We start from the raw sequence: 14973 nt of genomic DNA on the forward strand, positions 1-14973 counted from the left end.
CGTGGCAAAACGTGGGGTTACCGATGGTTAGTGACCTAGTGTTTATAAAAAGCGTAAGAGTAGATCACAGAACAGCGTATAGTCGATTTAAGGCACTTACTATCCATATATTGGCAAAATGGAAAACACTAAATATTTTTTTTACTTCTCACGTCAATAAGAGTAAACTAAAAATCCGAATATCTCACTATGACAAAGGCCTGTAGAGGTATTTTGTAAGAAGAAACTCGAAACTCACCGCAGAATACGATCGGTAAATGTCAGAATATGATATGCGACATTGATTATGATGATTATAAAATTTATGGGATACACTTAACAAAATGACGTATAACCGTATATCGGTTGTCAACATTTCACGAGCGAGATTCGAAATTAATTCCTATCGAATCGCACTGCTGTTCTTTTGTTTCATTCGAAACATGCAGGTCCTCACGGTTTTTCTATACCGCAGATTGCGAGATGATTTATTATCACTAATTAAACATGAAAACTCCGTGATGTTTGTCTCGAATCTCCATGTTCCTATAAGCAAAGGTTTAAAAAATATGTATGTCTAAAATTGGTAGAGAATGTACCAAATGATGGTAAGTGGTAACCACCGGTCGTAGACTTGGCACTGTAAGAAATATTAACGATCCTTACGTCGCCAATGCACCACATTGGGGCTATCTTTGTCGCCTGTAGTTACACTGGTTCACTCACCTTTAAAACGGAACACGACAATACTCTTGTTATTTGGTGGTAGTGGTTGGTATCCAGACTTGTGCAAGGCCTTGCGACCATGATAGTTAATAAGCGTCACCCATTTGCAATTCTTAGTTTCCACTATAAATAAATAAAAAGTCTAGATGAAATAATCGGCATGGAATCCTTTGTAGGTAATTCTCCAAGTAATAGTCGAGCATAGGACTTATCGGAATATCTATATCCGGACCAAAGATACCCCGAGTAAATGTAGATTTTACCTGTTTCCACCGACCGCACTAGACCGAACGTCTGCATCTACATAAATTTATAACATTATTTGTTTTATCCGATAATTTTTATGATGTACACATAAATTTAAACACGGATGAGATAATAATCTCATTTAATATTTGTTCTACGTTTATTGTATTTAGTCTCAGAACTCTGAAGATACTTATATTAAATATATACGTTTGCAAAATGTTATTATACTTTCTGGAAAATACATGCGAATTTATTGTATTTGTTTTGTCATAAACAATGCTAATAACAATAGTTTTTTTTTGTACATTAAATACAAAATTTCTTAATTCACCTGACAATAGCCCAGCGAAAAAAGCGCGGGTTAAAGTTTTGTTTTTTTTTTAATTTTCAGAAAGTAATAGTCAGGGTGTGATCTTCATCACCAAGGCGTAGCTATGATATCATTAGTATCAAATGTCAATATTCGTTTTTTTATTTGTTTATTTCAGTGACCTTTTTTTTTTCAAAAAATCGCTCTTTGTCTACGTACGTTAATCTTTTTGTTAGGCTCTATGCATTCAGTCGTCGCTCATCCTATTTAGTTGCAGCTCTTTAGTTATCGTTGGCACTAGTTGGACGATATATACAGAAAAGTCAGTGCTTAAAAAAATATCTTAGACCAGAACCCAGGCATTAGTTAGATTAAAAATAATTTGTAATAATTATCATTTCATTCTCGAACTAGAATATTTCTATAAATGATAAACAGTCATGATTAATTATAAATGCATGAATATGAACGTATATCTAAAGAAAACCTTATAATTGGTATCCACTTCATTTAACCGGATTATATTATTATTGAATAACCGTCACATAATACTTTGCGTAGCTGTACAAAACAGTGCGCTATTGAAGTTGGCGTATTTGTAAATTAACAAGAGCCTAAACTCATGCTATCAAAACAGACGTAGAAATGTTTTAATGTTAAGTTAAAACGAATATATAAAAGTTAAACGATCTGTTCTTTCGCGAAGGCGCGCCCGCCATAAATTATCGGCGTGCATTAACAAATATAATCTAATTTGTATTTTATACTCATATTAATATCATTTAAGCACGCTAGCGAGGGCATCTTATAAACGAATGTCACTCATATTAATGAACGTCGATAATTTTGCGTGAAGAAGCGCAACTACGTGAGTGATGAGATCTGTACACGTTTTTTGTCCCTTCATAATAGCTTTTAGTTGATATCCAGTGCAAGAACTTTCAAGCTTACAGCGTGCCAAATCCTATCTTGTGATTTTGCGTACGGCGCTACTGAAAACGGCTTTCTGAATATAAATCTTCGAGGCGAAATTATTCGAGACACTATGCGCATGTTTGCAGATGCAGATGTGTATTATTAAAAAAAAAAAAAATAGAATGTTTATCGATTCACCCGATTGAGACGGCACCTTGGTGAGATGTTCTGCAAAGATTCCAGAATGTGCGAAAAAAACAAGAAGTGTTCTTACTATAATTGTCCTGTCTATACGTGGCAAACCTGTTTCGTGGTAACGCATGTCTGGTACATCTGGTATTATAATAAACAGTTGTCGGTATGAATTATATTGAGATAATATTATAATTTTCACTAGTTAAATTAGTATAGATTGTCAATCTACGCCAGTAACTGCTACTCTGCTTCCTAAAGACAAAAACAGCATAAACTCTTATAGCCATAATGTCTGGATGTATAATAGTGTTATTTGAACAATAATATTTAATATCCATCACTTGTTTTTTTTTTTAATGATAAGTACAATCTAGGGCAAAAGTCCCTTTCTGATGTCACAATAAATATTTACAAGTAATGATATCGCTTAGTAATTATTTCCTTGGTATATAATCTCGTGTTTGTTGTCGATATCGGCACGTGCCGGTCTAATATATACGCAACTGGCTTCCGATCGTTTTGCTCGTCAAGACATTTCGAAATAAATAACTGCACTTCAAAATGAAAAATTTCTTTACAACCGAATACACTGTAAATATTCATTCAGGACGAGGAGTCCTCTGTAAGTAAATTTACAAAACACGATTAGTTAATAGCAATAATATAAAATTCACACTTGCTACGTCATCGTCAATAGTCTTAAGTTAAACTTTAAAAAATAACCAGAGGAAAATAACAGTCCTAATTCAAAGAAAAAATAAGGTATCTGTCACAGATAATATTATTTTGTATTTAAAAAAGAAAATTGTTTTCAAACAAAATGAACGTTTAATTTAATATTACTAATTAAAAAACTTTAAGCAGTTTCATGGAAATAATTAATCTTTTATAATCAAAGTCGTAGCGAAGCGTACGGCGCATGCCTCGTGACGTCAAGCGAAGCAGTTCAGGGCGGTAGAGTCGAGCACTGCAGCGCTTCATGTTACATCAGTGCTTATAATGCATCACGTACACGTCGCTAATATTGCGTGGCGTTTAAGTCACTATGAAAATATTTATTTATTTATTGACAATAATAATATTCGTATAACAAATGACTTAATTTTTTTTTCTTTACCTTATTTATACTAGTTATCAGGTGCTAGGCACAAAAATGACCTTCCTTGGGGTTCAAGCTTGCTTCCTACTATATTTCATCAAATTCGGTTCAGGGTTTTAGCCATATAAGAGTAACAGACAGAGATACTTTCGCATTTAAAATATTAGTATAGATGAATCTAAATTTTTAACATTTATGTATCATCCATTTAAAATAGAAAAAAGATTTTTGTTCCGTTGATAAAAAAAAATCTTATTCATCTAGTAACAGCAGTTAACACGATTACAAATTTTACAATAAAATATAGATAATAAATATAAATGAGGATTTTTTAATCGATATCTTTATTATGTATATTAATTATTGATTTATTTTGCTCGGCATTAGTAACAGGTATTTACCCTTTTTGACATTATCTTTACAACCTCAACCTATTTTTGACGAGACTTCTATAAATGTTTCAATTCCTCGTAAGGCTATTCATTTTGTCAACACGCATAATATATTAAAGTGAATGATCAATTTGTTGAAGTTAAATTTGATTTGACGCGACGTGATTTAAATTTCGAATTTGACTGCGACCAATGTTGATTTAAGTGAATTTGGATAGTGCAAAGTTTTTATTTCTATCGTGTGTACTTTTATGGCCAGCACGCTCGTCGTTTAGCGTAAACCTCAGATACGTCAAAGACATCACATCTAATCGGTAAACAGTAGTCGATGGTAAAATTGCGATTTAAACAGAAAGTTATATAATATTTGCATTTTTAACATTTAAAATTATTAAATTCGAAATCTTTCGTCCCAACGCGTTTAGCGACATAAAATTTACCAATTTCCTTTTGTGGATACTCGCCTTAAGACGAAAAATATTGCCATGTTTAAACCAGTGTGTGAATACTGTTTATTAACTAGTGATAACTACACAATCCCGCGAATCTTACTGATAAGTAGCCGCATAAATAGGGCAGCATCCCGCCACTGTCACCAGTTTGCCGCCAACCGGTGACAGATAATTAAGCATATAATAGATCAGTCAATTCTTTTACTTTTTAAATTAGAATCTCTGATTCGTGTTCGCGATTTAATTCGAGGTTTATTGGTTAGCAACAACCACAAGGTTGTTGCTTAAAAGTTCTTAAAAGCTTTGAGAATTACGCTAATAAAGGTAAGTCAAATTAATAAAAAAGAAAAATTATGAGATTTATTCTTAAATTAATTTTTAAATATGATGATATCACAAAAACCCCGGCAGTAATTTAACTTATTTTTTAAAGACCCTTTCCTTCATTATATTGAATAGGAATTAGATAACTCTTTTGTATACATTTTTAATTTAAAATTTATTATAAAGAATAAATATAGACTTTAAAACAATTTAATTACACGTAATTGCATAATTTGGAAACTTAAATTTGTATCAAATATCGTCCAATAAGGCGGCAAACTAAATTAAGACAATGTTGGCACTGTGGATAATTATTTATTAAAATTAAAAATATGTTTAGAGTTTATAATTCTATATCTGATCGAAAGCGATCACATCCCCTTCCCTATTGACACTTGCTTCCCTACCATCCTGGAACGATAAAAAAATTATTCACAATTTAAATAAATTATTTCAAAGGAATTTATAGTAACTAAATAGACTATTAAAATGTTTACGTAACCAATAAAGAATGATAAATTTTCGATGACGCTGTATTAAATAAATTTAAAATTTACTAATAGACAATTGTAAACCATCGCGTAACGTTGGCCTTGCCCGCGAATCTTGCGACGCCATGACAGTTCGTTTAATATTTACCTATTACGTGCCTTCCTGACGTAACGGATTTTTTTAGTATATTGTTTTTTTATGTAATAATTAGGCGGATGGGAAAATGGGCAACCTAAATTGGTTACGACCACCTTTTGACATTGACGCTGTAAGAAATATTAACCATTCTGTATATGAGACCAATGCGCCACCAACCTTTGAAGCAAAGAGCACCCTCGGCCCTCCAGAACAGCTATACTAACTATTACCGTTGGCGATAGAATATTTGATGAGGGCTTGGACAAAGCCACAAAACAATTCTAACAATTGCTCTTTGGTGATAGAATATTTGATGATTGGAAATCAGATGGACTCGCACTGAGCGTTTACGCGATAAATTAATTTGCTTGTCATCATGAATCTCGATTATCGGTGCATCGATTTTTTCGTCAAATACGACATTTTAAATAAATAAAAAAAAAGATATATTTTAATTAGCGAAGCGAAGCGGTTACATTGATGTTATTATAAATTATTATATAAAGATAATCAAAGAACCACGTATAACTGTCAATAAAACGTACAGATAAGCAATACGATGTCTGATAAAGAAATTAGAGGAAAATAATTTAGTCATTTTATTTTAAAGATATTTTATCTGAAAATAAATGTGCTGATAATATTACGTGAATATATTATATGTAGCACGTAAATTACGAAACATATAACCTCAAAATAAAAGGAAACGAAAATCTGTCTATCACGCCAGTATTGTAAAGTACGTACAATGTAAGTTTGCCGGAAGTTACTTCGTTTTAAGGCGATTAAAACGATAATCGAATATTTACGTTCCTGTAAACGCATTTGTCAGCACGTCTGCACTCGTTGCGTTTGTTATAAACACTACGGACCCTCATGACTAGGCAAAAAACTTTAATGGCGTGTTAAATTATCATTATTCTAATACCATTCGTTAGATACAATATTTTCTATGTGTCAATTTAGTAAGTATAACCAATACACCAATTGCCAATGCGATCCCAATTCTAATTTTTATCAAGTTTTTGAAAATTATAAAAAAAAAAAAAAACCTTGATATATAGTTTGAAAGTCTGTTTCAGCAGTGTAACTTGGATATATCTTGGATGCGTGTGATGTCGCATTGAGGTAAGGTGTAGCTTATACTGCTTACAGACCCAATGTCACAAATAACCCAATTGGCAGTCTGCCTGCCTGCTATAAGCAAAATTAAGCAAGTGTACGTAGTTCATGTTTAACACTAGTAGAGCTTAGAACAAGCCAGGATAGGTACCCACTCATTATACGACGGCCAAACGGCAATACTCAGTATGATTGTTTGATGGCCGAGTGACCCAGTGAATTAAGTCCAAAAAATGACGAAATTCTTACATTTAAAGAAATTACAAGTAATTTAATAAAATTTAATTCTAATTATAAAATATAATCATCCTATTCGATGTGAGAATGCAAAATGAAGTGAGTTCTTAATTCGATGCCGGTGTTTGTCGCAACCGCGGGTCATGTTGAGCAGATCCCCACACTTGAATTCGATGCTATTTGTTTCAACTGCAGGCCACGTTTAGCGATTCATCTTTTCCGTGCCTGTCGCCAGGCTGATGCAATTCTTGTGAACAGTATGGTAATTTCACTATTTTGCTTAGTCTATGGAGTTTTAATACTTAACAAGTGTAACTGTAGCCTACTTCCATTGGAAGTAGTTAAAAAGATAAACAAACCTTAGATTTACGTATTTCATGCTATTTGCTAATAACTCAGCTATGTTGTGCACTATTAAGAGCTTGTGATTAATAGGTATGTCTTTGTTTTTAATACAACACTGTTGCATTTAACTACTTATTTCCACTTTAATTTTACTTCCAAAATTCCGATAACAGTTAATATCATAGACTAATCAAGCTCTCGATCTATATATATGGATATCGCGTCAATTTGCTGTCAAATGTTGTTTATTTGGCTGGTAGCATTGGGGTTGTCATAAATGGTTTATATGTCACAGTACCGATGTATGGGCATGGTTAAGTTTTGGACTATCAATAAGCAATATCAATTGCTATACTAAATAAAGATTTTAACCGACATTTGTGACCACTTACCGTCAGGTGGCCTATTTGCCAGCCCGCCTATTTGCTCGTCATAAAAATAATTTAATTTATTAATTTTGGCATGACTAAATCCAGTTCACCCCTTAAAACGTCTACTTGAAAACTACAGAATTTTGGTATGATGAGTTGGCTAGCTGTTAGGTCATTGTCGGATTTAAATAGGACAAGTCAGTCTGGGCCATATGCTAAATCATTTGGAGATCTGGCTCATTGGTGAAGTACCACAGAATCTTCATGTGGTGAGGAATCCTGCATGTGTAGGATGATAGTATGCCACATGTGTATGTACCAAACGACATTGATGGGATTTGTTCAAAAACGTTCTCAATAAAGGAGATAAGGTGCTTAGTCTAACTGTAGAGACAGTTGAAGGCTGTTCTATACTGATAGTAGAAAATATTTTGTTTTATAAATTAGCATGAGTCACTTGCGTTAAGTTAAATTATAGATAACCTTTGGCATTACTTTGAAGACGGTCGATTGTGTATGGAAAACGTAGGCTCTGAATTATATATCCTATAATCATACGTTGTTAGACCGGCTCTGTATGAACAAAACATTACATAATCGTCGGAGACAAAAGTAAATCAGTACACGCGTTATGTATCTTTGGAAACGAAGAAATGTCACTAATGATTTCGATTTAATTTAGCTACCCTTTCTCGATCTATCACGCCACTTAATAAGTAAAGCTACAATTTAGTGTACTTAGAAGTATTATATATTGGGTTCCGTGTGTGTGTGGGAGGGGGAGGGGGATGTTAAGCACCATATGTCCTTTTCTGTATTTATAATGTCTATGCAGACATTCTGATGATCGGTTGAGCGATTTATGACGTGAAAGCGTAACACGCAAATAAACAAACTCACTAATATCGACAATTAATATATAATGGTTAAAATCTTTGCAATTAAAAGAATGATTATTGCGTTTTATTAGTTTATCTTGACACTAAGACCCTATGGTTCGCACGATAGGAGCTCTGAAGTAAACAAAATTCAATGTATAGTACATTGATTTTTAATTCTTGTCATCTAAAACGACCCCTAGTTGTGTCCGCAAGGACCATGCCTTTACAAAACTACAAGCTCGCTCTTTGCCTGAATGCCTGAATATGCGTCGATTGGCAATAGCCGTAACAGATATTTGATAATATCGTACAAAATAAATGAATACAAATTCAAATTAGTTGAACGAATTGCCAGTCTTGAATATTGCTGAAAGGTAAACAAGTTTCTACAGCACGCGTGTTCCTTTCTACATATTATGGTCAATACGAATGAATTATTTTCTTCATTACATATTCGTGAGTTGAATTGGACGTTGGAACGGGCCTGTTTTGTCTGTTTCGAAATTAATTTAAGCCATTATTTGTGCATGACACACATGGCGACTCATTCTATTGACGATATGTGTTTGATGATTATGTTTTAATTGTCCGTTCGGATGGTTTTCATGGTCATATTTTATTATATGTTTATTACTAAGCTCGTCTCAATCCAAAAGGCATTCAAAAACCCTTATAGTCCATAACAATTATAACTGTACAGACTTTTAATTATCCCTCTATCATAGAATTAATAAAACTTATTCAAATGGTGATACGATTTCATTTCTAAAATAAAGCTGATACTATGTGAACTCTGGCATAAAGATATAAAAAGTCAATGACTTGGCTCTACGATTCTAAGTCATACGATCTTAGACATAAAGATACATTAACCACCTGTCACGCGTTGCTTTAAGTAAATAAAATTTTAGGAATTTTTCGATTGTTGAAATTTAGGATTCATATAAAAATTAGACCCATGACCTATTTGACGTTACAATAGGCTTCTTTAGAGTTCTAGAACCAGTCTAGCAATTCAAACGTGATTAGGATAACAAATATCCAAACACGCAAGGCAATTTTTCATAATTCATCGTAATTTTTCAATAATTTATGTTATTATTAAAAGTCAACTGCGCCTCGGACGTCACGTTAAGTCCTAAATTTGTCACGTTGGATCAATATCCGATTGCGTTTGAGCACAGACTTGTGATTTCGGTTCAATTCCACTGTGGCTATAATCCGTCTGAATGACCACATCATGTATGTTCTCCGTTTGGGCGCAGGGAGCACCGGACGAGTCCGGCGCAGGTGGCAGTGCCGTGCGGCACGCGCTCGCTCGACCGCCCCCCGCGCCCCGCCCGCGCCCCGCGCCGCGCTGCTGGCGCCGCGCCCTCAACGTCGACCCGCCCTGGTTGCGACGATCGCCAGCCCGCTGACACTATACTCTGCCGACCACGTTAGTATACACAGTATACACACACGCGCACACACATACCAATATGGCATTGTTGTCAAATATTACAATAATATATGTATGTACAGCTCTTAACCGTAATATTTCTATTATCTATGGTAAAGTCCTGTAAAGACGATAAGTTTATCAAACTTAGAACATGAGTTCCATGTATTCTCCACCAGCTCATGCTAGGAATTGTCATTATTTTATAAGTAGTTGAAAACTGGAGGAATAGAGTAATATTAGTAATTTCATGAAAAAAACACATCACATCATATTTTTTAAAACGGCAAAATAGTTTAAATGTTTATAATACCCAGCAGCTGACACTTGTGGACTAGCGCTACCAGGCCCCCACTACCGGGCTCCGAAGACACTTGACCCTCTCCGCACCGCATCCCCCCGCACTCGCAGCATAGCCGACTGACTCGGCCTCGGCGCTCGCCGGGGCTTCGGGCCCGTCGGAGGACAAGCGAAACTCCCACCTGAGTAACGTAACGAGTTATCGAGGTCAAGTCGACTCGGGACGGTCAAGATACCCGCAACGATGAAGGTCATCGAAGAGGAGCAGCCCGTGTGCGTGATGGAGGGCCCTTGGAGCCCCCTGAGCGTGATACGGGAGATAGTGGACGAGGGGGCCCAGGAGGACCCCTTCTATGTGATGGATCTGGGTGAGGTTGTGGCGCGTTACCACCAGTGGAAGGAGCTGATGCCACGCGTTGAACCGTTTTATGGTAAGCGAATACTTTTTACATCAAAGCCTTCTTAATTCATATATATTCCATTGTTTCAAAATTTTAATATTATTTCAATATTAACCGTCTACCAAAAAAGACCTTTGGTATTAACATTGTCCTCAGTAAACATTTCCACGGTACATTCGCTTACACTTGAAATTGTGAAATTCTTATTATAAATAAACTCCAACCGTCCCCCTCCCCCCGCGTGTGGGCGGTGTAATAAGTCACTTTATTGTTGCCAGCGGTGAAATGCAACGACGACAAGCTGCTGCTGAGCACGTTGGCTGCGCTCGGAACCGGCTTCGACTGCGCCTCCAAAGCGGAGATACAACTCGTCACCTCGCTGGGAGTTCGCCCCGAGTTAGTATCAACTAGTTTAAAATTAGTGATATTGTACTTTATAGTAAAAGGAACCGAGCAGAATAGCGTGTATGTCTCACTGTTGGGCTTAGGCCTCCTCTCCTATCGGAGACAAGGTTCTGGAGCTCTTTGCTTCGTTAAACAGCTTGCAGATTTCCTCATGATGTTTCTTTGACCGTCGAACCATGAAAAATCAGTGGTACTTCCCGAAAATTGACCTTTGAAATCCACTGGCTCACCTCGGCTCTTCGACTTTTCACCGATTTCAGAAAATGAAGAAGTTCTCAAACCAAGGAGACTATTATTTGGTCGATATATGTTTTCACATATCGCAAATTTATTTCTAGGCGTATCATCTTCGCGAACCCCGCTAAGCCCGCGTCACACATGCGCTGGGCGACCGCCGCCGGAGTCAACGCCATCACCTTCGACTCGGAGACGGAACTGGTCAAGACCAAGCACTATATGCCACAAGCGCAGTAAGTTGAACTATATAAATAGTATAGTTTTAATTAAAAGGATAAACGATATTATTTTCTATCTTAATGAAACACATAATCTAACTTGGGAGTCGTTTTTATAACGCCTTACCTGATAAACTACTGAACTAATACACAATTTATACTTGAAAAAAAATACGGTAGAAGTTGGGGCGCGTATCGGAAAAAGTTTTAATATATAATTTTATGATATAAGAAGCTGCTCTTCGCAGTTTCAACAGCTTTAAATTTTGACTATTGACCTCACATAAATATAAGGTTTTAAGGCTTATGCGTTTGGGGGGGGGCGTTGTAAGGTATAAAAAGTAACATAAGTCCTTCCTTGGGTTTTTAGTTTGCCTCATACCAAATCTCATTAAACTCAGTGTTGTAGTTTAGCATTGAAAGCGTAACAAACAGTTACTTCCACAATTATAATATTAGTATAGAAATGATAGTCATTGGAAATAATTTTGTCAAGTATGACATAAAAATATAATCTTCTTAGAATTAGAATTATTCGTGATGGCGACAATGTTATTTATTCTTGTAAATATTTTGCCATCAGGCTGATAATACGCATCCGGTGCGACGCGTCGTCCGCCCAGTGCCCGCTGGGCATCAAGTTCGGGTGCGACCCCGTCACCGAAGCCCCGCGTCTGTTGAAGCTGGCTGCAGTGCTCGGCCTCAGCGTGAGTTCCTTCTCCTAGATTATCATTCGATCACCAAACTATGGCCTCGTCGAGTATCGATGCTCTCCGATGCATTGAGCTTCTATTTCAGGTTGATTTATATGGTCGATTTCAATGGCAGGAGGATATAAGTAAACAAGTTTAAGATTTAAATATTCTATGTTATTGTGGATGATTGAAGTAGTTAACTAATACGCCGGAGCGTGTCCCGCGGCGCAGGTGGTGGGCGTGTCGTTCCACGTGGGCTCGGGCGCGGCGGAGACGGCCGTGTACGCGCGCGCCGTGCGCCTCGCGCGCGAGCTGTTCGACGCGGGCGGCGCGGCGGGCCATCGCATGCGCGTGCTGGACGTGGGCGGGGGCTTCCCCGGGAACAGCGGCACCTGCATACGGGAGGTGCGTGGCGCCTCTAGATGTTACCTCGCTTACGTTTCATGTTTCATAGAATATTAATTAAAAATAATACATTTCATTTATATAAAGCTCCCTGCATTACCAAAATTATACATATCGGAACAGTCTCTGTAAACCATATCCACAGGAGAGGCGGCCTAAGCAGCTGTTACTGAACTTTATAATCAAAATCAGTTGCGACGATATACAAATGAAATAAACACGTTAGAATGCAACAGATGTGTCCACCGTTAGCTAAAAAAATGCTGGTCATTAATGCAGGTCACTAATGTCGTAGTACTTGACGTGTCCAGGTATCCACGGTGATCAACAACGCCCTGGAGACCCACTTCCCGTCCCGCGACGTGCGCGTGATCGCGGAGCCCGGCCGGTACTTCGCGGCGGCCGCCTACACGCTGGCCACCATGATACACGCCACCAGAGAGGTACATCTACATTATCACATAACCAAAGACATTTGACTATCTGTGTTTGACTGGCTGCAAGTGGATTCAAACTTCGGTTTGGATCATTAAAGTGTGATTGAGTTTATTTCTCGAGTAATTCATTAGTTGTCCAAACTCCAAAGTTTGAAAGTTGCAAGTGTCAACACACTCATCTTTCAGAAAGTAACATCAACTCTACACTCTTTCCAGTCATTTCGATTACCGTCCCATCGGATTACAATTTCCCCCGCGCTAGTTGGCCTGTCTATCCATGAACAATACTAGCAATTTACAACCAGTCAATATCATCAAAGTTAAGGGAAAATTATAAAAAAAAATTTTGCCTTCGTCTAAGAGATATCGCTACATGATAATGTTGTTTCCAGCTCCCGGCCAAGGAGGAAGAGGACGGCGCGAACCACATGATGTACTTCATCAACGATGGTGTCTACGGCTCCTTCAACTGCGTGCTGTATGACCATCAGCAGGTCGTCGCCGAACCGCTGGAGGTAAATATTTCGTGCTTCTCTCGTCATTGTAAAACATTGACTCGTATCTAAGCCGTGTGATATTAACAAAGTGAACCGTACGTCCGTCCCCAGGCCAGCTCCGAGCGCGCCGGGCCGTGCTCGCTGTGGGGCCCCACGTGCGACGGGCTGGACTGCGTGCTGCCCGCGTGCTCGCTGCCGCCGCAGCGCACGGGCTCGTGGCTCGTGTTCCGCGACATGGGCGCCTACACGCTGCCCGTCGCCTCCGCCTTCAACGGTTTCCCCACGCCCAAGGTGCGGGCCGTCGTGGACAAGCGACTGTGGTGAGTGCCCCCCCTCGCTGCTGGAGAGGTTTTTGCATATCCAATATCCATATTGCTTAAACGAGCATTTTTGAAACAGTTGATAAATTATCTTTTGTATTGTATACTTCCAAAAATGACTGTTTAAATGTTGAATACATAATAGTTATGCATAAATACAATCAAGTATAAACATTTTCAACAAAGTTGCAGATTTTATTGAACGACTAACTAAATTGTATAAATTTGTCATTCGAAGGTCGACCCTCAAGGAGCTCTGGCCGCTAACGGAGGCTCACTTCTCGTTCGAGCGCGTCACGGCTCCGCAGACACCACCGCCGTCCCCCGAGCCCCGCACTCCGCCCCCCAGCTCCCTGAACCCTCTCGACCACGCAGTGTTTGTCGAGTGCGCGCTCAAGTGACCGCTAGCGACTAGGGGCTGAGTCGTTAGACAAGTGGTACAGGGTTGCCATGACGCACACGTGAGCTGGCAACATCTCGAAATGATTGAACATAAGTGTATGTCACTGTTACAGGGCTGTCACAAAAAAATAAAGTATTTAATATGGCAGTACCTTAGGACTGAAAGAAAATTATACAAACAAACATGTAGGTGACATTTGGTGGTGATCAAAATGTATTAGATTGGATTGTTGGACATTAATAAATCATGTACTTAATTGTTGATTATGCGTGATGGCAACTCTGTACATACATTAATCTTTGGTTAACAAATTTCAATTCTTTGTTTTTTTTTTTTTGTAACTAATATCGATGTATTGAATATTATAATTATGATATCATTTAGTTGTAAAAATAACTAACATTTATTTTAACTAAAAAAATTAAAATTATTTAAAAAAGTATTATTGCAACAAAAAAAAATACTTCTCCCTACTTCTAATGTAATCTTTTTAATTTTATAATTAACAAAACTAAAACTAATATTATGTAATAATTGTTGATAATTAAATCTTAATCTAACACTTAGTAATTTGTATAACCGAATGTCTAATGAACTTTGCCCCATTCACTGAAAAAAAAAAAATTAAAAAATGCATTTTACGCAATATCGCAAGTATTTGAAGTATTATAACTGTAGAGCACGTCCTTGCAAGTTGGCTGTCGCCTTTTATGTGATTTTTTTGAATATTAATTAAAAACCAAGAAATGCTTTTGTTTGTCGCTTATTACAAAATAGGATTTATATTTAAAACAATGGAATGTACTTATTAATCTATTTCGCATAAATTTTTGTATTTCTTGCAACTTTTAGTAATAGTATTCGCAATAAATAATTGTTAGCCTAAATTGTATCGTTCATAAATGTTTTGTCAGTAGAGGATTTCGCAAAATTGTAGAACTGCTTATGAAATATATAGATTGCTGAAATGTATTTTGTCTTTTATTT

The 14973-nt window shown here is 37.1% G+C and overlaps 1 protein-coding gene across 2 annotated transcripts; it reads left to right on the forward strand.

Annotated features, from left to right (window-relative positions):
• The first annotated feature begins 4483 nt into the window (after positions 1-4483).
• On the forward strand, positions 4484-14958 carry LOC113401847 (ornithine decarboxylase 1-like). Of its 2 annotated transcripts, none has more exons than XM_026641917.2 (11): positions 4484-4641; positions 9493-9665; positions 9986-10399; positions 10648-10765; positions 11113-11244; positions 11813-11936; positions 12156-12329; positions 12641-12772; positions 13159-13281; positions 13375-13583; positions 13822-14958. In XM_026641917.2, the coding sequence occupies exons 3-11, from the start codon at positions 10213-10215 to the stop codon at positions 13982-13984; spliced, it is 1362 nt and encodes a 453-aa protein (XP_026497702.2). In that variant the 5' UTR covers positions 4484-4641; positions 9493-9665; positions 9986-10212; the 3' UTR covers positions 13985-14958. The 2 variants fall into 2 exon arrangements, with proteins under 2 accessions (XP_026497702.2, XP_026497701.2); XM_026641916.2 differs by having other exon boundaries at positions 9989-10399.
• Positions 14959-14973: the final 15 nt, after the last annotated feature.

Source organism: Vanessa tameamea, chromosome 25 (assembly GCF_037043105.1).
Source record: "Vanessa tameamea isolate UH-Manoa-2023 chromosome 25, ilVanTame1 primary haplotype, whole genome shotgun sequence".
In the NCBI taxonomy this organism is placed as follows: domain Eukaryota; kingdom Metazoa; phylum Arthropoda; class Insecta; order Lepidoptera; family Nymphalidae; genus Vanessa; species Vanessa tameamea.